Here is a 24,263-nt window from a genome sequence, read left to right on the forward strand (position 1 = left end):
AGAGAATCTTTTGAGTTCCTAACCCGTTTGTTATGACGACATTGAGAGGCAGTTACAGGTATATACAAAACACTGCTCTGTGCCTCAGGAGTCCTGGTGTGGCACTGTGCTGGACTGCAAAGTTGGTTTGAACTGCAAAGGTCAGCGGTTCAAGCTCACCAGCCACTCCTAGGAAACCCTATGCAGGGTCACTATGGGCAGGAACTGACTCGATGGCACTTAACAACAACAACTCTGTGCCTCAAGAGCCACTCTAGAAAGGCCTTGGGTGCGATATAGTGGAGATTCTACAACCAACTCGACGGCACTTAACAACAACAACAACAACTACTGAAAGTAAGGAGAAGGGAAAATAGAGTGAATTGAAGAATTCATCTGGGATGGGGAAAGGATAAACACGGTAGGAGTCAATTCCAGAAGTGTCTGAAAATTGGCAGGGAAAGGCTGTAACACATGTGGCTCAGGGCCCAGACAACCGACAGGGCTTTAAAGAGGCCCAAAGAGGAGCTGTCACGGGCCGAGCGGAACACCACAGGATCAAGGAATAAGCTTAGTTGTTTTCTTATAAAGTACACTATGATGGAATAAGCTACCCCTGCCCCCCAGCCTCCCCAGCTTCCTTTTCTGGCTCCTCTTTGCCAGCATCTCTGGCACCTGACCTGCATGCAGTCCCATTAGAATCTGCAGAGTTCCTCCCCCTCAACCCTTTCCACATTGCCCTGGGAGGCCCTCTCCTGTTCTCTCAGACCCACCTTTAAGGTGCTATTTCTTTGTTTTTACTTTTGAGAGGATACCACTAGTTTTCCATGCTCTTCTGTTCACCTCCTTAGCTTTTAGGTTTGTGATGGCCTCTGTATAACTCTTGCACTCCCCAAGCTCCTCTTCTCTCTCTCAGGATCTCTCCCACTGCACAACTGGTTAAGGATCACGATATGTTCATCCTTTACTTTTGTCTCTTGGGGTCCTTTTATATTCACGGATTAGAGCTTCCCTTTTGATGGGCTAATTCAGAGCCAGACTGCAGGTAGGAATTTGTGAGCCAAACAGTTGTTTACTTTAAGAGGATTTGCAGGCTTGGCTTATCTTTTCAGTTAATGTGATTTGGTATTCACAAAGTACTTGTGTTGTTGAAGTTGTCTGCCATTGAGACAATTCTGACTCAAGTGTCAGAGTAAAACCGTGTACCACAAGGCTTTCAATGGTTGATTTCTTTGGAAAGAGATTACCAGGCCTTTCTTCCAAGGTGCCTCTGGGTAGATATCAACTGCCAACTTTTTCATTAGTGGCTAATTACACTAACCATGTAATTGTATGAAAGACCTCAAAATTAATGATTCACAGTTCTTACCCTGGAAAATTTTCGAGTCTGGTAGAGCTATAATCCAAATAAAAGTATAGCACCATGAGTTACAGTGAGAGCAAAGCCTAACCCTAACCCTCTGGTTATATAGGAGCTCTTGTAGCGTAGTAGTTACGAATCGGGCTGCTAACCTCAGGGACAGCAGTTTGAAACTACCAGCTGTTCCGCAGAAGAAAGATGAGGCTTTCTGTTCCAGTAAAGATTTACAGTCTCAGGAAACCCTGTACAGGCTCACTATGAGTCAGAACCAACTCCACGGCATATAACAACAACAACCCTAACCCTGGAATTCTGCCTGGGGATGTCCCAAAAGGCTGCCAGCAGAGACATGCCCACACAGAGATTCAGAAGAGCATCCCACCTCAATCTCAGCTTTCATAGATTCATGACAAGACTGATCTACTTCTGCCACCCTCTTTGCTACCAAGGGGCAAAGTGAACTTGAAATCTTTGATTCTTTTTTGTTTCTCCACAATCAGTAAGAACAAGAAACAAAGGTTTCTATATAACAAGCTATTATGGAATGATCACTATATGGGGGCAGGGAAGGGGGTAGATTTTCTGGTACCAGATGGATTGCAAAGATGCTGAATAGTAATGAATAATGAATGTTCATGGTTAACTTCACCAAGTACTTATCATGTGCCAGGGCTCCAGTTTCCATTCTCTTAACCACCATGACAAGCAACAAAGCCTGAGTTAAGAACTAGGCTCATAAATCTCAATTATCTTAGCCTTCCCAACAAAGACCAACACTCAGTCAAGCCTACACAGTAAAATTCAGGGGTCCTGGTGTGGTGCTGTGGGTTAATGTGCCAGACTGAAAGCCATTTGAACTGGAAGGTTGGTGGTTCAAGCTCACCAGCTGCTCCTTGGAAACCCTATGCAGGGTCGCTATGGGTTGGAACGGCACATAACAACAACAATAAAATATAGTAGAATTTGCTCTTTTTACACAGGGAAACACTCAAATAAGAGCCTACCAGTTCTTGCATGTTCGCTTATTGTTGTTGTTGTTAAAAGTTAGTCAATTCCTCACTCAAAAATTACTACTGACATTTTCAATCCAAGAAATTTAAGCTACTGAGGTAGGGCAGGGGAAGGGGAAGGGAAATCCTAATGGGTAAGTGGAATCCCACAAAAGTGAAGAATTGATACTGGCCTGGATCATAGAAGTGGTGTGAAGTCTCAAATCTAGGTTTATTGCCTTGATTCAGTGTCCTATCTACTACCATGTGTCTACCCCTCCTCCCCTACCCCCAAGAAAGAATGGGAAAGCAGGAAAGCTACACAGTGGGAAGAAGGACTCCTTCCATAATAACTGGGAAAATAGCCAAGAATCTAAAGGAAATGAAGCAAACACCATCTATGGGCAATCAACCTCAGAATTATTCACTCTCCAGCCCATATAAATAGAAGATATGAAAGGCTTGGGGAAGTTGTTGTACATGTGCCCTGTCTTCCTGAAACCATGGCATCAGAGGCTCACAGAAAAGATAATGACCTATTTCATCACCATTCTTCCTCCTTACTGCAAGGTGACCAAATGTTTTAGTAAGCTGAATTTTTAAAATTGCTGTATCACAACTAGTAAAAGAAGGAATGATAGCATTGGAAGATCACTATTTTGTAAACTCTAATGAAATAATGAAGGAGCATTGGTGGCACAGTAACTGTGAGCTTGGCTGCTAACCGAATTCAAACCCACCAGCTGCTCTGCGGGCGAAAGCTGTGACAGTCAGCTTCTGTAAAGACTGATGTCTTGGAAACACTGTAGGACACAGCTACTCTGTACCATAGGGTTGCTATGAGGCAGAATCAACTCAATGGCACCGGTAATTCTGGAATGGAACAATTATCTAGGCAATGACTATCAATGGCCACTACCATTACAGACACCTGAACTTGACCCACATACTTCTTTGATCATAGATTTGTAGGAAAAGCAGTAAGCACAGGAACCTGATCATTATCATGAAGGGACTATATATAATAACAAATTTAGTCAACTTATTATGGGAAACTATACAGGGGGAAAAAAAACATTTCTTTAGCAAATATACTATAAGAAAAAGCAAATAAGGTGGAAGAACCTACAGGTTAAAATAAACTTGGGTACTATAGTATGGATCAACAGAGGCAACGTATGGACTTTCTTTAGATCTTGATTTGAAGAAACTATTTTAAAAACTACATAGGCAGAGACATCTGAACACTAGTTAAATACCTAATATTAAGAACTGTTGATGTGTTCCAGGATAATAATGGTACTGGGATTATGTTTTTAAAAAGTTTATGTCTTTTAGAGATCCGTGCAGAAATATTTACTAATTAAATACATGTTCTCTGTAATTTGCTTCAAAATAAGTTGGTATGAGGGAAATACGGCTGACCACCAGTTGATACTTCCTGAAAGTGATAGCTACTCAACTTGCTACTTTTGCATACTCTGAAATTCTTCATAATAAAACAATGGCTTAAAAAGACAAGACTGAATTGAAAAAGAAAAGAATGGTGGCTCAAAATGAAGCAGGTCCAACGTGAGTGTGAAAGACTAACTGAGCCCTTCATCTTCGCCTCTGACCTGGTCAATCCATCCCATGAAAGGATCTACAGATGCATATCTGCAGAGACAGTATTTCTAACCCATATTCATCTATCTGTATTCCTCTTCAAGGCCACTCCTGGTTCATATCTCACCTTCTGACAAATGACAAGAAGAGAGAAGAATTACAAAAACTTTGACTTCCCCCTACCCGGAGAAGCAGTGGTGCCAGAGATGGAGGCAGAGAAGACGATGTGGAGAGATGGAGCGGCCAGGAACTCTAGACCCAGAGAGGGAGAGGAGCTGTGTGCTGATGACCGGGGGGTGCAGGCTTGCAGGGTACATACCCTTTGGTTGGTTGATGATGCATAGAGGGGATTATAACTATGGCAATGAAACGAAATACGATCGGATGAATGTAAAGCTAATGTTCTCCCATGTAAACTATCATATAATTCACAATAAAACATTTAAAAAAAAGGTGATAGAGGTAAATACTGTTGACTCATGGTACATGGAGGGGATTGTAATCATTTTAATGAAGCAAAATATGATTTATGGAATGTAAAACTGATTATCTGCCCTGTAAACTTTAACTCAATTCACAATAAAAACTTCTTGAAAAATTAAAAAAAAAAAAGTTTGACTTCCAGGGTCATATTACAAAACTTTATTTTTCCTTCCCAGGGCAGGCCTCTGGTTTTAGTACTAGAACTAGATCTTGGCCTGCTTTTTGTCTTCCCTTCCCCATTTAGCCTGGATCCAAATTGCATGGTGACCCTGTGTCCTACTGCTAAAGCACATATACCTAACATAGGTTTATAGTGAGTCGCTTCATTTCAGAGTTCTTTGTCTACATGAGAACCTGTGCAGAAACATGACTGCCTCACCCATCTGACCTGCATGAATGAGGCAAAACCAACCAACCAACCAACCAACCAACCAAACGAACAAAAATGACAACACACACCTATGTTTAGTCTGTCTACAAAGTCGGCAATTCAAGCTGACCAGCTACTCATTGGAAACCCTATACAGGATCAGTATGAGTTGGAAATGACTCGACAGCACTTATAACAACAAACATTAGAAACAATCCATTGTTCTACCTTCAAGTCTACCGTCATCAAGATAAAGTCCAAGTCAAAGGATTGTATTATCCAACAAGCAAGGTAAGCACAGGCTTATTTACTAATCTGTAGTGAACAATTTCACTCTCAACTCCACAGCATCTTCCTATACAGAATCAAAGCCACTTTTCAAATGTACAGTCGGATTACTTGTTAAGCATGGACTTACTTGCACTTACTAATCTGTACTGAACTGCTCACTACTGCATAGTAAGTAAGCAAAAGTAAGCCCATGCTTACCTTGTTTAATGGGTACTCGGTCCCTCATCAGAGCTTTTTAGGCTGCCTCTCTGCTCTCCAATCCTACACCCTCCTTCCTTCTCCTCCAGGCTACAGAATAGCCATATTCAAGTTACTTCCTCAGCCTGTAAGGAATGTCCCTCCTCTTAAGAAGTGAACTCCTCGTCATCCTTTAGGATTCAAACAGGAGTCTCCTTCTCCAGGAGTCCCGACCTGAACTTCTGCTAAGGCCAGTTTAGGTGTCCTAAGGACTCCATGGAACCCAGATTCATATAACTCCTAATACACTGTATTGATTGCAGAGTCATTTTTATCTTCTGTGCCAGACTGTAAACTGGATGCTGAGACCATCTTGCTCACTGGTTCATGTCTAAAGCATAATAAGGGCCTGGGTCACAGGCAGTGAACAAAAATATTTGTTGGTTGGCAGATTGATGAATCAAACAATAGGGCTGGGCCTGGAGTGAGTAGGGGCTCTGTACTTACTGTCTGTATTATCTCCATGGCCTCCTAGGACCTCAGAAACTGAATAGGTTTATTAATAACAGGATTGTTATTGCTATTGTTGTTAAGTGTTGATGAGTCATTTCCGACTCATAGTGACCCTACATAGGGGTTCCAAGCATTGGCTGATGGGTTTGAACCGCTGGCCTTGTTGTCAGCAATTCAGTGCTTAGCTTACAGTGTCACACCAGGATCCCTTAACATGTATTAGAAAAATAAAATCAGCCCACCAAATGCAAGATTTCAGATATTATTGCTTAGAATGAGCTATTGTAACCTACTTTATTTGAACTTGCATTTGTCTTCTCTTCAACAATGGATGAATTTGAGTTTGTCTCCTCATGATGCCTAGGCAAGTCCATGGATGTTAAATGTTAACATAGTAACTATAGTGTGGAGAAAGACAAAGTCAACATGAACTATTATTATGAGTGATATCATGAGTTCTAGATTTTACATATTGCAAAAGAGCCTTGGAGTACCTGCCTCATAATTTCTGAGCCTGGTCTGATTTATTAACCTTATTGTTGTTCGGGGCCATTGAGTTGGTACTGATTCATAGTGACCCTATGCACAACAGAATGAAACACTGCCTGGTCCCTACGCCAACCTCACAATCATCACTATAGCTGAGCCCATCGCTGCTGCCATCGTGCAAATCCATCTCAATGGGGTTCTTCCTTTTTGTCTCCGATCCTCCACTTTACCAAACATGGTATCCTTCTCTCCAGGTACTGGTCTCTCCTGATAATATGTCCAAAGCATAAGAAATGAAGTCTGGCCAGCCTGGCTTGCAAGGAGCACTCTGGCTGTACTACATCCAACACAGATTTGTTTGTTCTTTTGGCAGTCCATGGTACTTTTAATATTCTCCTCCAACACTGTAACTCCAATGCACCAATTCTTCTACAGTCTTCCTTATTCACTATCCAACTTTCACAAGCATGTGAGGTTATTGAAAATACGATGGCTTGGGTCAGGCACATCTTAGTCCTTAAACTGACATCTTTGCTCTTCAACACTTTAAAAAGTCTTGTGCAGCAGATGTGCCTACTGCAGTACATTGTTTGATTTCTTGGCTGCTGGTTCCATGAATGTTAATGATAGATTTGTGCAAAATGAAGTTTTTGACAACTTCAATCTTTTCTCCATTTGTATGGATATTGCTTATTGGTCCAGTGGTGAGGATTTTTGTTTTCTTTACATTCAGGTGCTACCCATACCAAAGGCTGTGGTCTTTGATCTTCATCAGTAAGTATTTTAAGTTCTCTTCACTTTCAGCAATCAAGGTTGTATCATCTGCATATTGCAGGTTGTTAAGGAGTCTTCCTCCAATCCTGATGCCACATTTTTCTTCATATAATCCAGCTTCTCAGATTATTTGCTTAGCATACGGATCGAGTAAGTATGGTGACAGAATACAACCCTGTTGCACATCTTTCCTAATTTAAAACCATCTGGTGTTTCCTTGTTCTGTTTGAACAACTGCCTTTTGGGGTATGTACAGGCTCCTCATAAGCACAATTAAGTGTCTGGAATACTCACACTTTGTAATATTGTCCATAGCTTGTCATGATTCACACAATCAAAAATCTTTACATAGTCAATAAAGCAGAAATAAAGAGCTTTCAGGTATTCTCCTCTGCTTTCAGCCAAGATCCAGCTGATGTCAGAAATTATATTCCTTGTTCCACGTCCTCCCTCTTCAGAAACTGGCTTGAACATATCAAAGTTCTCTGTCAATATATGTTTGCAGCCATTTTTGAACTACCTTTAGTAAAACTTTACTCACATGAGATATTAATGATATTGTCCAATGATTTCAGCATTCTGTTGGGTAACCTCTCTTTGGTATGGGCAAAAATATGGCTCTCTTCCAGTCAGTTGGCCAGGTAGTTGTCTTCCAAATTTCTTGGCATTTTGAGTTGTGTCCCATCAGCAAATAAAGGTCCCGAGGGCTTTACTCCATTCACATCATCACAGTCACGTCTATTTTGAGAAGTCAGCATTTCCCCAATAGCATTTTGAGTGCCTTCCAACCTGAAGGGTTCATTTTCCGACACTGTATCTGACAATGTTCCACTGCTCTTCATAAGGTTTTCGGGGACTAAATATTTGGAAGTAGTCCGTCTCTCATTCTTCCTAGTCTGTCTTCATCTGGAAGCTCATCTGAAACCTGTCTACCATGGGTGACCCTGCTGGTATTCAAGATACCTGTGGCATAGCTTTCAGAATCACAGCAACTCACAAGCCACCATAGTACGACAAACTGACAGACCTTCCGAATGCAGATACCCAAGCTAAGAGGATATAATAAGTTGCCTAAGGTCATACAGAAGATAGACTGAAGCACAAGACGTGGGTATGCTTCCCCTTCCTAGGTGGCCATCATGTTTTTGGCTCTCCACTTCTAAAAAGCAGCGTTGAAAGCTACTCTTTACATTTCTCAGTGAGTCAGTGCATCAAAAAACAACAAATCCTACAATTGGCCACCACTTCAATTTAAAACTTATAAATACGGTATAGTTTTTAATTGGCTGTAAATATATACAAGAAACAGGAAAAAGATGCTTCTACACACAACTCTCTATTTTCTTGGCTATTTATTAGTGGCAGGTCTTTCAGCCAATCTCCCTTTAAAGAACTGGTCTTCAGAAACCAGCCTGGGTCATTAACCTTACAAATAATTTCATGAGTGCTGAAGTAGATTTTAAATAGTAACTATTATAACTGTCTAAAAATTTAGATATACAAGAGGGCTTCAAAGAGTTCATGGAAACATGGAACGAAAAGATAGTGGATTGTTTTCACTGATTTTTGGACATCTTTTATACAAATGTCTATATACATATAACAACTAAAACATCAAATATTGATGTCAACCTGTTAATCTTTAGATGGCAAAATGAATTATTTGGGTATTGGTTTACCTGAGTTAATTCATTTTAAATTCAAGAAGGTTACAAAAAATTTGTAAAAAAATATAATTAAAAGATAATAGAATTTTTCTGCAAACTTTTTGAAGCCCCCTCGTATACAAGTTTAATATAAGAAGAATCACTAAAGTTTTACCAATGCTACTTGAAAAAAAAATGCATTATTTGATTTTTCTGAAACCATCTTTGACTTGGAAAACATTTCCCCCACAAATAAGCAGTATTTTCCTATTAACCATACACTCTCTGGGAACCACATTCTTTATTAAGGGGTCAAGTTAAGTTCTCCCTATATGCTAGGGAAAGGTTGTATTTGCTGTTTGTTTTTCCCCACCTACTCAGTTTTGAGGGGTAACTTGTATTATTGCCTTTCTTTACTCGGTTTGATTTATGATCTTGAAAGTCAGGTCATTCTTTCCTAGGTCAAAGAAAGAAAAAAAAGAAAACAAGGTTTCCCCCACCTAATACCAGATAAAATATCTAAAAAGGTCATTGCAGACCTTGACAGACACATACAATTTTAACCCAATCTGATAAAACAACAACTAGAAAACTTTTATCAGAAGAAAACATAACTTGCCATTTCCCACTCAATTGATTGAACTTCTTTTTATCTGAAATGACAGACATTATGAGATAGGAAAAGTTGCAGATAAGAAACCAAACTGAGTAGTCTTGAATCAGATCAGCTTGTCTGCCCCTGGTTCAAACTCCCACACCTGCTCTGAATGGGTCAATGCAAGCCTCTTGGCATAGTCCTCAAGGGGTTTTGAAACATTGCAAAAGTGGTGAACTTTGAGACTTCAGCGTTTATTCTGCGATTATAATTAACCTGCTCACCAGTTGCTATTGATCTATTCTGAATGGAGGTGATAAAGTTTGACTGGATTTCTAATGCATGGGGGAGGAGGGAGCAGGAAGATAAAAAGAAAAAAATTTAAGGACTGAGTTCAATTTTAAGCAAAATTGTACCTGTGATTGGGACAGGGGCCTCCAAAGCCCATGATTTAATAATCTGAATTATTAGTCATTAAATAATTAATGGAGCCCTGGTGTGGTGCTGTCAGATAAACACTGGACTTAATAACCACAAGGATGGTAGTTCAAACTCACTAGCCACTCTTTGGAAATCCTATACAGGGTTGCTATGAGTTGGACGGAGCTCTGGTAGCGTAGTGGTTACGAATCGGGCTGCTAATCTCACGGTCAGCAGTTCGAAACTACCAGCTGATCCGCGGGAGTAAGATGAGGCATTCTGCTCCTGTAAAGATTTACAGCCTTGGAAACCCTGTATCGGGTCACTATGAGTCGGAACTGACCCATGGCACACAACAACAACATGAGTTAGACACTTAATAATAACAACTAATAATCCAAAAATTTTCCACATAATGGGAATTTGGTAGGCACTCGTGAGTTCCCATCCTCCAAAATAAAGTACATATATGTGTGACCATTCAACACCGAGGGTAAGAGCCTCACATTCCACTTGTGAAAGTATTTCAATGCCTTTAAATTATGGAAACAGCTTACCTGTCTAGGTTTTACTTTTTCTTTAAGGGAAAAACAGATATTTAAAGACTTCAAGTCAATTTTTGGGCTCCTGCAAAATATGGAAGGCCAGAAAACCAAATTCCTTTCATTCAGATAAGGACTTTGAATATCCTGGCTCAATTCTGATTGCAGAGCAGTAATTGATAAAACCACAGGCCATCTGCCAGAAAAAAGAGAGCTTGCACTGACAGGCTGCAGTGTTCTGCTGAGTAATTCCATGCGGCTCCTCTTACCTGGGGTTTTACTCACTGTCTTGATCCACGCCTCTAGTTTCATCTATTTTAATATCTTAATTCTTATACTTCCCACCCCTCCTTTTTTTTTTTTTTTCTTGTACCACCAGTATACTTGAAATCTCCTGAGGAAAGGAAATACAGAGAAGATGGTTATAAATGTCTTACAGGAAAGTGTTTTTTGACAGAATCAAGTGGGTTTTTTTTTTTGTTGTTGTTGTTGTTGTTCTTACACAACCAGTAGTTCACTCAGAGGTAGAAGAATCCTTCTAGTTTGGAAGATTTGAATTCTGGGTAATCTCTATTTTATGCTCCACACAGGAGAAGTTGGAGTGTTTGTGCCTGGTAGGGATTCCTAACATTGCATTCTGTAACTGCAAGTTTTGCTGTATCAGAATGAGACAGAAGGCTATTCCAGAAGACATTACAACTGCAGAGACTGATGGAAAACAGGTAATGGAAGAGAAGTTGCACTGGGTGAGGAAACTGGTGGAAAGACAAGTAATAGACAATCCTAAGAATTAATGGGGTCCTTCATCATCTCCCTTCTGGTTCTGAAGTAAGGTTAAAGTGTCTTCATCTCAAATTTGGCAAATTGGGAAAAGGCATGATCCTTGAAGTTAGACTTACCTGCGATCTAAGTCAGAGCTGTTGCTTTCTATCTATGAAAACTTGAACAAACTAATCTTCCTGAGTATCCATTTCCTCTCCTATCAAATAAAGAGGGGCACCTGATAATTTCCTCACTGGCTCTTGATATAGTATCCAACTTACAATTCAGAGGGGATAGCATCCCAGATACAGACCATTGCCCAACAAAGGTTGTTAGCTAGTTTCTAAACATTGTTGTTGTTACGTTGTTAAGTGCCGTGGAGTGGGTTCCGACCCATAGCCACCCTGTACAGGGTTTCCGAGGCTGTAAGTCTTTTATGGGAGCAGAAAGCCTCATATTTCTCCCAAAGAGTGGCGGGTAGTTTCAAACAGCTGATCTTAAGGTTTGCAGCCTGACTCATAAACACTACGCTATTATGATACTGAAAACTTGTAAATTTATTTTGTATAAATTAAAACAAATGAGGGGCTATCCCTATTATAACCCACTCATGTTTATCTAAAGGAGCCCTGGTAGTGAAGTGGGTTGCATGTTGGGCTGTTAACTTTAACATCATCAGTTTGAATTCACCAACCACTCTGCAGGAGAAAGATGAGGCTTTCTGTTCTGTAAAGATTTACAGCCAACTCCATGCATGCAGCAGCAACAGCAGTAGCTCTAAGGATAATCAATAAAATATTTTAAAATCCATTTCATTTCATGATCCATCAAAGGTCAGTATAATAGAGTGATCTCATTCCCAAACCTTGAGAGGGCCTTATCATCTGTTTTTACAAGATGTATAGGCCAAAGAAGACACCGAAAAACAAACACTTTCAAATGTCATAAGCAAAACCCATTTCCAATCCAGTAGATTCCAATTCATCGCAGCCCTATAGGACAGAGCAGAACTGCCCCACAGTGTTTCCAAGGCTGGGATCTTTATGGAAGCAGACTGCCACATCTTTCTTCTGTGGAGCGGCTAGGAGGTTTGAACTATCAACCTTTCTGTTAGCAGTCAAGATCTTAATCATTGCACCACCAGGACTCCTCTCAGATGTCAAAGGGCACTTTTAAGTTTTGAAAGCTGCAATCTCTGCTTTCAAGAATTTTTCTCTCCTGGTGTGGGTTAATGTGCAAGGTCAGTTTGAACCTCAAAGTCCGCAGTTCAAGCTTACCAACCACTCCTCAGAAACCCTGGACTGGACGCAGCACTTTACAACAACAGAGCAAAGAAATGGAAAAACCAAGGGCCCTTCCTCTTTCTCATGCAAATAGAGGCAGCAACCTTTGAAACCTGCTTTAACTCTAAATTTAGAACCTCTCAACTGGCTGAAAGAGTCCTGGTGTGGCACTGTAGGATAAGCACTGAATTGCTAATTGCAAGGTCAGTGATTCAAACCCACCAGCTGCTCCTGGGAACCCCTATACAGGGCCGCTATGAGTCAGATCTGACTTGACAGCACTTAACAACAACTGGCTAAAAAGAATACGCTTAAAAGAATCACTTAGAGCCCCTGGGTGCCACAGATGGTTAGGCGCTGACTATTAGATGAAAGGTTGATTGCTTGAACTCACTCAGAGGTACCTGGGAAGACAGGCTCAGTGATCTATATCAGAAAGGTTGTTGTTGTTATGTGCCGTGGAGTTGGTTCTGACTCATAGTGACCCTGTACAGGGTTTCTGAGGCTGTAAATCTTTACGGGAGCAGAAAGCCTCATCTTTTCTCCCGTGGAACAGGGTAGTTTCGAACTGCTGACTGTGAGATTAGCAGCCTGATTCGTAACCACTATGCTACCAGAAAGAGTCAGAAAGGTTACAGCCTTGAAAACCCCATGGAATCACTGATGGCAACTAACAACAACCTATTATCACCCTGCCTTGGAAGATGGTAATTGTTCTTCATACACAATCCCATCAATTACCTAGGTTAGTGCTTTCCTATCTGATTGTAGCAAAACAAAAACAAAACCAAACCCTGAGGGATAACTGCCTACTAGTAAAAGTCACTGAAGACTACTGACTATAAGGCATGAAGGACAGTATGTAAGAAACATCAGAGCAGGGTTGGGTTAGTCTATGTAGTTTGAAAGTCTGACAATTGCTGACTTAGATCTATTACCGGTAGGTATTATTGAAGTTAGGATAGGTAATTCCTTACCCCCACTCCTCACCCTCTTTCAGCAATCAGTTACTGTTGTTGTTGTTGGTAAGTGGCATTGAGTTGGTTCCAACTCATAGTGACCCTGTGCATGGAGTGACCTGTTCCTAGGTTTGAACAACCTACCTTGTAGACCTTTCAGTTAGCTGTCCACTGCTTATCCTACAGCATCACACCAGAACTCCAATCTCCTTCTTGTTTTTGAATACTGTTGAGTCAGTTCCAACACATGAAGACCCTGTAGAGGTTTCCTGAGGCTGAAAATCTTTGTGGGAGCAAAAAACTACTTCTTTATCCAGTGGAGCTGGTGGGCTCAAACTGCCAAGCTTGTGATTGGTTCCCAGTCCAGTGCTTAAATTCAATAAACAATTTATGTTTTAAGTACTTTTCATGTGGATCTATAAACATTAAACAATCAATGGGCTGAAACAAAATGCATATGAATGACTGAATATAAAACTGATGATCTGCTCTGTAAGCCAGACCCAGTTGACAATAAAAAGTTTTAAAAAAGAAAAAGGAAGCGACTTTCAGGGAGCTGATTAAAAAATGCATGTCGCTTTTAAAAGTTTTAATTGCTTTAATGTTCTTTTTAAAATAGGTAATATAGTCACGTTTCAAAATTCAAAATGTTCCAAGGGGTATGTGGTGAAAGCCCTTATCCTTTGTTGTTATAAGGTACCATCTAGTCTGTTCCAACTCATAGGGCCCTATGTACAGCAGAATGAAACACTGACTGGTCCTCCAACCTGCTAATAATCATTGCCATGTTTGTGTCCATTGTTGATGTCACTGTGTGAATCCATCTTGAGTCTTCCCTCTTTTTCACTGACTTCCCTGACTTTATTAAGCATGATGTCCTTCTTCTGTGACTGGTCCCTCCTGATAACATGTTCAAAGCACATGAACAAAGTCTCACCATCCTCACTTCCAAGGGGCTTTACTTCTTCCAACACAGATGGTTCGTTCTTCTGGCAACTGTGGTACTTTCAATACTCTTTGACAATACCATAATTCAAATGCACCAATTATTATTTGGTTTTCCTTATTCATTGTTCAGCTTTCATACATGTATGACATTTTTGCTTTTTAACACTTGCAAAATGTCTTTTGAAACAAATTTGCCCAATACAATATGTCATTTGATTTCTTGACTGCTGCTTCAGTAGGTGTTGATTGTGAGTCCAAGTAAAATGAAATCTGCTATAGTCTATACTGAAGTCATTGAGCTTCACCAATAAGTACTTTGAGTCCTCTTGGCTTTCAGCAAATAAGGTTGTGTCATTTACATATCGCACATCATTAAGAGTCTGCGGCCAATCCTGATGTCACTTCTACATATAGCCCAGTTTCTAGGATCATTTTCTCAGCATACAGATCAAATAAGCATGGTAATAGCATACAAACCCAATGCACACACACACAAACCTGATGCACGCCTTTTCTTATTTTAAACCCAGCAGTATCCCCTTGCTCTGTTTGAACTACTGCCTCTTGGTCTATGTACAGATTCCACTTGAGCACAATAAGTGTTCTGGAATTCCCATTCTTTGCAATGTTATCCATAATTTGTTATGATCCACATAATAATTTTTTTACATAGTCAATAAAATTTTTTACATAGTCCATAAAACACAGTAAACAGCCTTCTGATAGTCTTTATTTTTAGCCAAGATCCATCTGATATCAGCAATGATGTCATTATTCCATGTACTCTTCAGAGTCTGGTTTTAATTTCTGCCACTTCCCTGTCCGTGTACTGCTGTGATCATTTTTTAAGTTATCTTCAACAAAACTTTACTTGCATGTAATATTAATTATATTATTCAATAACTCCTATGTTCTGTTGGACCACCTTTCTTTTCCAGTCAGTTGGCTAGGTAAGCTGTCTTCCAAATTTCTTGGCATAGAAGAACGAGTGCTTCTAGCATTGCATTCACTGCTGAAACATCTCAATTGGTATTCCATCTATTCCTGGAACTTGGTTTTTCACCAATGCCTTCAGTGCAGCTTGCACTTTTTCTTTCAATACCATCAGTTCTTGATCATATTCTTATCTCTTATCTACTTAGTTAACCTTCCCACAGACAATGAATGTTACAAAGACAGTGAATGTTTCCAGAGATAATTTCTATATCTTCAAGCAAATACAATCTTTTCTTCCTTTTTAAAATATAAAGTATAATGCTATACATACATTCTATATTAATGTCTTAGAGAGGATTCCATACCATTACAGAATGAACAGCCGCTCTTAATATGCCTCCATTTTAGGCATAAATAGAGCATTTGGTTATCCCACAATGTATACAAACAGTCCCCTAATTAAGGGTGGTTAGGTTTTCCCCAACACTTTTCATTACAAACAGTGCTGTAATAATATGTATCAATATACTTTTAGAAAAAATGCCTGTAAGTCAAATTTCTGATCAAGGGTATTTATTCACTTTGTAATCTGACAGGTATCACCAAAGGATGTCCATAATCATTGTACAAATTTACACTTTTACCTACAAGTTTTAGAGTTCCTGTTTTCTACATCTCAGATTATGTTTAGTTTCATAATGTATTTAAGGTAAGAAAACAAATGGGGTTGGATACAGAAGAAATGTTATCTGAAATTGTCTCCATGCATCATTCCTCCTGAGTGCTTAGAAGTCCTAGAAAATGTGACCCACTGATGGAACACAATGGACACATAACCAAGCTCACAAGTCAGTGACAAACCCTCTGACTATCCTGTCCAGGTGGTAACCAGAAAGTTAAACGCTGGCTGTCCTAAAGACTGACAAATAATTCTTCAGCCAAACAGGCTTCTCATAAAGTTCCCTATATAAATGATCTCAGAAAACAGCTAGTTTAGTTGATAAGCAGTTCTCCCAAGGGATCTAGAAAACACCTTAGAGTTCTTCCCTGACCTACACATTAGAACTGTTTGCACAGTCAGAATGCCTCCCCATCTAATGAGGAATTTCTTTTAAAGAAACTGTCTGGGTGAATGATATATATATGTTTTATTGTGTTATTTTAATTAACCCTGTAACAATTAGAAATTTTTGAGCTCCTTTGAAAATATAATGTGTGTAATGGTTTATTTCTTTAATACTCAAAAGAAATGTTATTCTATCATACAATATATTTTCATACTATTTCCTTTAAAGAATATCTACATATGCTCTCTACTTCAGTCTTTTTTTCAGTCTTAAATTATTTATGTGTATTAACTGGTACTTCTTTTTTAAAAATCAACTTTAATGAGGAGTTTTATAATAAAATACTCTCATTTCAAGTGTGCATTTCAATGAGTTTTGGCAAATTTCTATACCTGTGTAACCACTAGAAATGGGTTCCTAAAAGGAGACCGCTGTGCTATCCAACTATAGATGATTCACTAGCACACAAAGGGAATGAGTCCTACCCCCTCTGAAATGCAAAAGTTCCCTCCACAGCTCCTCTGGCAGATGGCAGTGCAACCTCTACTTAAACACTTCTAGTGCTGATAGGTCTATTATTAAGACAAGCCATACCATTTCCAAACAACTATAACCATGTAAGAGAAAGGGTTCTTTTCAAACCCAGTATCTGCTCACCCAAAGCAACACAAAGTTCAAATACCTTTTCCTATTTAAATATCTTTCACAAACACCCTGCTCCTACCTCTCCTATTCACCTAGTGACTGCTTTAGCTAGAAATAGCCGTTCTTTCTTCAGTGACGTTAAAGGTTTCCAGAACCCTCCCCCACCCTGGCCCCTCTTCCCTGACAGTTTTCCAATTTCCCTCTTTAAGGACTAGAAACAAGTCATTGTATGCGGTTTGACCAGGGCAGAGTACTGGAGCAATTACCTCCTAGATTTCTACTCAAATATTTGCTAAGTGCCCAGCATGTGCCAGGCACTTAAATATAAGTAAAACTATCTGGCCTCAGTAAGATCACATAATTCCATGAATACAGACTAATTAGCTATTTCAACAGTTGTTTCTAGGTTTTAGCTCCTATTGATCTTGGAATCTGTTAAAGTTTGCATACATTGTAGTCAAAGCTGAATCATTTCTTCCAACCTAAGTACATGGCTTTACAGATGTCCCTGATAGATTTCATTACTTTGTTTTTTGCCTTCTTCCAATTGTCAGTGTAACAACTCCAACAAGATATTGACTATTGTTATTACTGAAGCAATTAATAGTTTATAGGGGAAAAAACGTGTTCTCTGATTTCTCTTTATTGAAAGTAAATGCAGTTACTAAGTTGGGGGTAAATCAATCTGTGTGGGTTTAACTGTGCTGCTGTTGCCGGTTAAGTGCTGTTGAGTCGGTTAGGACCCATAGCCACCCTGTATAGGGTTTCCGAGGAGCAGCTGGTGGGTTTGAACTGCTGACTTTCTGGTTCAAAGTCCAGTGCTGATGCTAAAGCGCTACACCAGAAGGCCAGGGTCTAACTATGGGAATACACAGATTATTTAAACAAAAGTCAAGCTGCGTTGTGTTTATTTCATGGTACTACAGGGTCTTGCTATGGTGCTAGGATTAGCAAAGTCGGCAGTCCAAAGCATCAGAAACTCTATATTGGGGTCACTATGAGTTGGAACTGACTCAATGGCACTTAACAACAACACTGCATTCTGTAGCTAAATGGGGGCATATCAATTATTCTTTAATTTTTAATTGCAAGCTCTTTTCCTGACAAATTTCTATTGATCCTTCAAGGCTAAATGCAAATGTCACCACTCTGGTGAAGATTTCCAGATTCCTATCCATATGGTGGTTCCTTCCTCTGCATTTTTTAAGGCCATTTATCCATTTACATATATGAGATGAATGATGAATGAACAATGAAACCATGACCAACCATGATGGTTTGCTAGGCCCTCTCCCAGGTTTAGCACTCAAAATCCCAAATCCTGGGGAATCCCTCAGTCCTAAGCACACCGGATTGGTTCCCCAACCTGATAGGGAATGCCCCCAAAGAACTATTTAATTAAAAATAACCATTATTTGCTAGGGGTCAAAATCAGGTACTTCACCAGCAGTACAGTATTTTAAAAATTTAAGACAGCACTAAAAGTAGTTACGATTATTCCATTTTACAGAAGAAGACATGAAATTGAGAGGTGGAGTAACATGCTCAAGATCACATAGGAGGTCTGGAATTGAACCTAAGTTTGTCTGACTCAAAAAGCCTGTGCTAGTACTGCCACAGTATATTGCCATGGTAGGGTCCTGTGGATACATAGTGCTCACTGAATAAATACAAGAGAATTTGTAATCACTTATGGGTCATCATCCTTCAGCACTCAGTGTGGGTCTGCTAAAATACACATGTTGGTACTTGCTCTTACAGGAAGGCTAGCATGATAGGAAAAACACATAAAAAAGCAGTTTTATTTCAACTTACTTTTATATTAAGTAACACAAAGAAAACAGGCAGAAGATCTAAATGCCAACAAACTCATTGTGCACTGTTTACTCACAAAGATAACATGAAACTTTCATGACATTACCATTTAAGATACTTGGTTATGTGTAGAAGAGAAAATTTAATTGCTAGGCCAGACTCAGGAGTACTGGTGTGGTGCTGCCAGATAATGTGCTGGACCACAAGGTCAGTGGTTCAAATCTACCAGCCGCTCCTTGAAAACCCTATACAGGGTTGCTATGGGTCAGAACCAACTCCATGGCACTTAACAATAACAATGCCAGACGCAAGGAGCTCTCTGCAGGTAGAATTTCATGAACTAATGGAATACAGGCTAACACTTAGCAAGGAAGGCGCTCCCTGAAAGTCAGCTTGCCATTTGTTGATACTGGAATTTGGTAAACCACTTCAGCACTGGCATGCATGTTATGACTTACATTTTTAAATGATGCAGTGAGTGTCATACCTTTCTTACACTAGTTGCAGTTGTGACTCTGACAACCAAAAAGTATGCTCCATCTTTGGATTTTGACTTTCTCTCTTTTCTTAATTAAACACTAGGATTATAGAAGTTACAAAGCAACCCTTCCCCAAACTGAAAGAAGTGGAACTATGGGGATTATTAAATCAGAGGCCCAAGGGAGAAACTTGTAAGACAAAAGTCTCTTGTAGGGCAAAAGTCTCTCCACCCCAACACTCCCACCTCAAGCTACCATTGTATGGAGATGTGCAAAACATTTGCTATCTCAGGATGATCCTCCATCCGGGCTCTGAGCCCACTGCCCCCCCTCTAGGAGGAGTGGTGTCTGGCTCCCCCATGAGGAGAGGAGGACACCAGGAGTCACAAACCCAGCCCCGGCGCCACTTCCATGGTTAATCAGTTTACCTGCGATGTGTATTTGACTAGAACCTCCTGGGGACCTTCCCTGGCCACCCAGGGCCAGCGGATAATTTAAAAGCTCTTCAAAGCCAGAGCCCTACTCCCAGCCAGCCCAAGACTAGAAACTTGGGAGGGGGATATGCTTTACTCTTCAAAGTGTGAACAAATGTAAAAAGATTTTAGCACTTAGTAGGTAGTCAATAAACGTTAACTTTGTTCCATCCCCCTTCAAACATCTAAATCCAAACCTGATTTTCCTCTCCCTTCCTGAAATTCCAAAAGGTCATCTTCATTCTTAACTAGTGGTTGCCACTTCTCTTTCCCCGGTGTACATGCCCTTTCTCAGACCTAAGGTCATTCACTTGCAAACTGGGGAGAAAGGGGAATATATTTGGAGTTTTTTCAAGGCTGACATTCGTGTAAATAATAAATTGCACCCATTACTACTCTTATTCCTAACTCCAGGCCTTAGGACAAGAGAGGCTCAGCACATTCATGCAGCTAAATGAGCCCTTCTTATCCCGCAGTCTGGGTTTAGAAATAACAATAGTAACGGGTACAGTTTTTGATGTGGAGCTGCAGGATAATGCACTGGACAGCACGGTCAGTTTGAACCGAAAGGTCAGGGGTGGGGGGGGTGTTTCAAACCCACCAGATGTTCCTTGGAAACCCTATACAGGATTTCTATGACTCGGAAATGACTCTACCGAACTTAAACAACATTAAAAAAAGAAGCCTTCAGAGCTTCTTGTGTCCTGGAAATTGACAAGAGTGGACTTTTGTAGCATGTGTCCTGTGCCCAGCATCGGTATCTGGACCGGCAGCATAACCCCAAGACACGGTGCCAGGCTGCGGTTCAATGCACCTCCCACTCCCAGGTGGTGGTCTTCTTTGCAACGTCCCTCTTTTGTTTCCAGTGTGAAATTCCCAATAGAAAAATCATCTGCCACCCTGAGGAATCTTCCAACTGGGCCAACAAATGGCACAGATCTTTGGTCCAAGTCAATTTAATCAGTTCCCCGCGGAGGCCTCTGAGGAGGGTCCGGAGGAAGTGCGAAGCTAAACTCACCAACGATCAATTGCCATGACTCACACTATAGACCAGACCCAGCCTATGCCCAGGCACACGTCCTGACCAGACAGACCCAACATCTAGAGCAGAGAGCAGAGGGCGCACCAGAAGAATACCACCATCCAGCTTTCCCTCGCTTTCAAACGAGAGGGTCTCAACAAAATCTGGTCTCCTAGGGGTTGTGACCTTCACCACCGCAATAGCACGAGGCTGTAGCTTCTTTTTCCTCTTTGGAAATACCCCTTGAACCCTACTAGTGAAAAATGCAGTCCCCGCTCCACCCAAGCCAGTGAGCCCACGCTCAGTACTCACCGAGGTTGGGGTGGCGGGCCGCTGGGTTGGCCCGGCCGGACAGACTGTGCAGAACCGGACTGTCGAAGGGGCTGGCGGAGGCAGCAGCTGCCGCGGCCCAGGACGCACCCACGTCAGCCATGTAGGCCGGGTAGGGGCTCGAGTATGAGCCTGCGAAGCCGGCGCGCCCATACTGCTCACGGCCCGGTAGGCCCGCACCTGCGGCCCCGCCGCCACTGCTGTAGGCTGCTGCTTCTCGGGCGGCTGCGGCAGCGGCAGCAGCTGCCAGAGACCCGGTGGTCCCAGGGAAGGAGAAGCGCGGCGAGACCGGTGGCGGAGTGTAGGCGGTTCCCTCGGCTCCTGCCTGGTTCCAGCCCGGGCTGCCCTGCTGAGTCCCAGGCCCCGCGCCGGGCGGAGCAGTTCCCGAACTGCCTCCGGATCCTGCTCCAGACGTAGAGCTACCGCCTCCCCCCTGCAGGTAAGACAGGCCCAGCACCGAGGATGGCACTCGGGGTGTGGGCACGTAGACCGGCGAGGACGCAGCACCCGCGCTGTGCATGAAGGCGCCCGGTCCGCCTGTCTCATAAGCCCCTGGAGGGGGGCCGTGGTTGGCGGCCATGGCCAGACTCTGGTACATCGTTACTGTTCTCTGCTTCTGAGTCCTCCCTGTCCCCCGTAGGCCAAGGTTCAAAGCGGAGAAAGAGAAAAATTAATAACAATAATAATACACAGGTGAGGGATTGTCAAGAAAACGAAAATTTAAAAATCAAAATGTAAAAAACACACAAATCCCTCAAAAATGTATACGTTTCACACAACAAATTTCAAATCCGGTCTTGAGCAAAAGACTTGCTAGGCTCTGGTTTACTCAGGAAAAAATTCCAAATTGAAAATTTTGTTTCCGGGCGGTAGAGCCGGAGGGGAAGAATGCACGTCCGGCGCTGGAGGTAAGAGTCTTGTGATGGCAGAAGACAACCACTTGTCCTAGAGGCCACCAGCCAGAGTGGTGCCTAAGCGCGGGGTGTGGGGCCTGGGCCTGTTGGTCACCCGTTCATCACACCGCGAGGCTTTCGTTAAGTTGCGCCCCGTTGTTGTGCACTAGTTCCAGGGACCTGTGGCCCCAGTTGCTGAGTCCTGTAAGCAGAATCTCAATGCCGAAGGCTCTTGCAGCCAGTCCTAAAGTAGGAAGAAAAGGGAAAGAGAAGTCATCGGAATTTTCGTATTTTACATTTCCTGTGCTTGGGTGCCTCTCCGGAGCTGCAAACTAAATGAAATCACCACTCTCCCGGCCCAGGTTCAGAGGTGGGGGCAGTACGTACCGGAGGGTAAAACCTTTATTTTGCTTGTTTTTGCTCATTTTTGCTTCTGTCTACAGAAAGAGGAAACCTCAGAAGGGGTGTCCTGGGGATACGGAGCTTCCTAGTTCTTGAGCATTGTTGTTAAGTGCCATGGAGTTGTCTCTGACTCACAGCGACCCTGTATAGGCTTTTTTTGAGAGCGGCTGGTGGGTGGGTTTTAACTGCTGACCTTGTGGTTATCCTACAAGACCACACCAGGGTTCTTGAGCACAGGAGTTAGTTATTGGTTGTGATATAGGTAAAATATTTTTATATTTCTTGCTAGGCAGGACTTTAACTTTACCTTATTTTTCAGATATATTTTTTACACCGTATTTTATAAGACCAAGACCAAGTGTGCATGGAGTGCCTTGGGATCCAGATCTCATTCCTCTGTCCTGTTTCCCTCATCATTCCGTAAACATTCCTAGATGTGAAAGAACTCTAGATTTCCCCAGGGCAGCCCAACACACTTTATAAAAACCAGCAATCTAGGAAATCTGATTTGTAATTTTTTTTTTAAACTAGACCATCAGGTAGTCTAAATGTTTATAAATGAACTAAAGTATCTGCTAATCATATGAAAAGAATTGTGAAATCCCTTACACCATTGGATGCCAAATCAGACAAGTGGTAGGTTTCTTGTAAATAGTTATATTTTAGAGATTTTGCAGATTGGACATTGGGACCATAAAAATGACAAGGTCATTTTACAGAAATATTCACTGGAGAATTCAAACTGATTGTTTATATACAAGGAGCTTCAAAAAGTTTAGGAAAAAATGGAATGGTAAAATCACTGGAAAAACAGTACATGGAATCAGAAAACAAATGAGACTGCTTGGGAAAGAATTTTCTAGGACTTGATTATATGAACATACTGTGCTTGGGGTTTTATCTGACAAGTTCTTAAGCACCTGCTCTGTTCCAGGCATTTTTCTCCACAACTCCACTAAGTAAAGGTCTCTTTCTCCATTTCATAAAAGAGGAAACAATAGCACTGGAAAGTTCTGAAACTTGTGTAAGATCAAAGTACAATTAGCTAAGTGTGGGGAATGAGTCTGCAGGTCTCCTAGGATATGAAGTTGTCTACTACATCCATCTGCAGAATCCTTTAAAAGGCAGTTCCCTTAACAGTGTTTTGCTTTCCCCATTGCTATAGTAGACTTAAAAGGTCCTTTGGTGTTGCCTTGTAGGCTAATGTGTCAGACTGCAAAGTTGTTTGAACTGCAAAGGTAGGTAGTTCAAGCGCACCAGCTGCTCCTTGGGAAACCTATATAGGGTCGCTATGGGTCGGAATTGACTTGACAGCACTTAACAACTAACTATGCTAAATGCATGTATGTCAAATACTCAATAAGTGACTTAAGGCAAACTATTAAACCTTTATGAATCCATTTCCTCCTCTGTAAAATGCAGATTTTAAAGGTACCATCATGTAAAAACACTGTGGAGACTAGAGTGAGCATTACAAAATAATTTAGGTAAATTACAGCTTAATTTACACACTGTTTGAATGCCTCCATGGAACAAAGAAAGTTCATATAACTTGCTGTTAAGTGAATGGGTTCCCAATTCATAGCGACCCGGTAAATTTTTTCGGGAACAGAAATCCTCGTCTTTCTCCTGCTGAGTGGCTGGTGAGCTCAAACTGCCAACCTTGTGTTTCCCAGTCCAGTGTTTATCTTAAGTAATAATAATAACAGATTTCTAATGTATCACAGGAGTCCTAGTGAGGCACTGTGGGTTAATGCGCTGGACTGCAAAGTCAGTTTCAACTGCACTGTGGGCAATATGTGTAATAATGTGCAGATATGTAATATGTGCAATAATGAATGACAATTATTATTATTATTGTAAAATTCTGGAATTGGAACTTATAATACACAATATGTATGGGGTTTTTTGTACACCATTTTTGCAACATCACTAATGAAACATAATAAAACTAATTACACTAATATATAGTCAGTAACTTCTAAATAATTTTTTATTAGCTAATAAATTTATTGGT

General features: G+C 41.1%; 1 protein-coding gene across 2 annotated transcripts in view; it reads right to left on the bottom strand.

The window, feature by feature from the left end:
* The window catches only part of GATA4 (GATA binding protein 4), a 65,809-nt gene extending 44,195 nt beyond the window's left edge, over positions 1-21,614 (bottom strand). For both annotated transcript variants that reach the window (XM_006864326.1, XM_006864325.1), the window contains exon 1: positions 20,934-21,614. In XM_006864326.1, coding sequence (XP_006864388.1) covers positions 20,934-21,549 — 616 coding nt within the window. In that variant the 5' untranslated portion in view covers positions 21,550-21,614. The remainder of the gene's footprint in view (positions 1-20,933) is intronic.
* Positions 21,615-24,263: the final 2,649 nt, after the last annotated feature.

The sequence above is a fragment of the Chrysochloris asiatica genome, unplaced genomic scaffold (assembly GCF_000296735.1).
Source record: "Chrysochloris asiatica unplaced genomic scaffold, ChrAsi1.0 scaffold00064, whole genome shotgun sequence".
Classification (NCBI taxonomy): Eukaryota; Metazoa; Chordata; class Mammalia; order Afrosoricida; family Chrysochloridae; genus Chrysochloris; species Chrysochloris asiatica.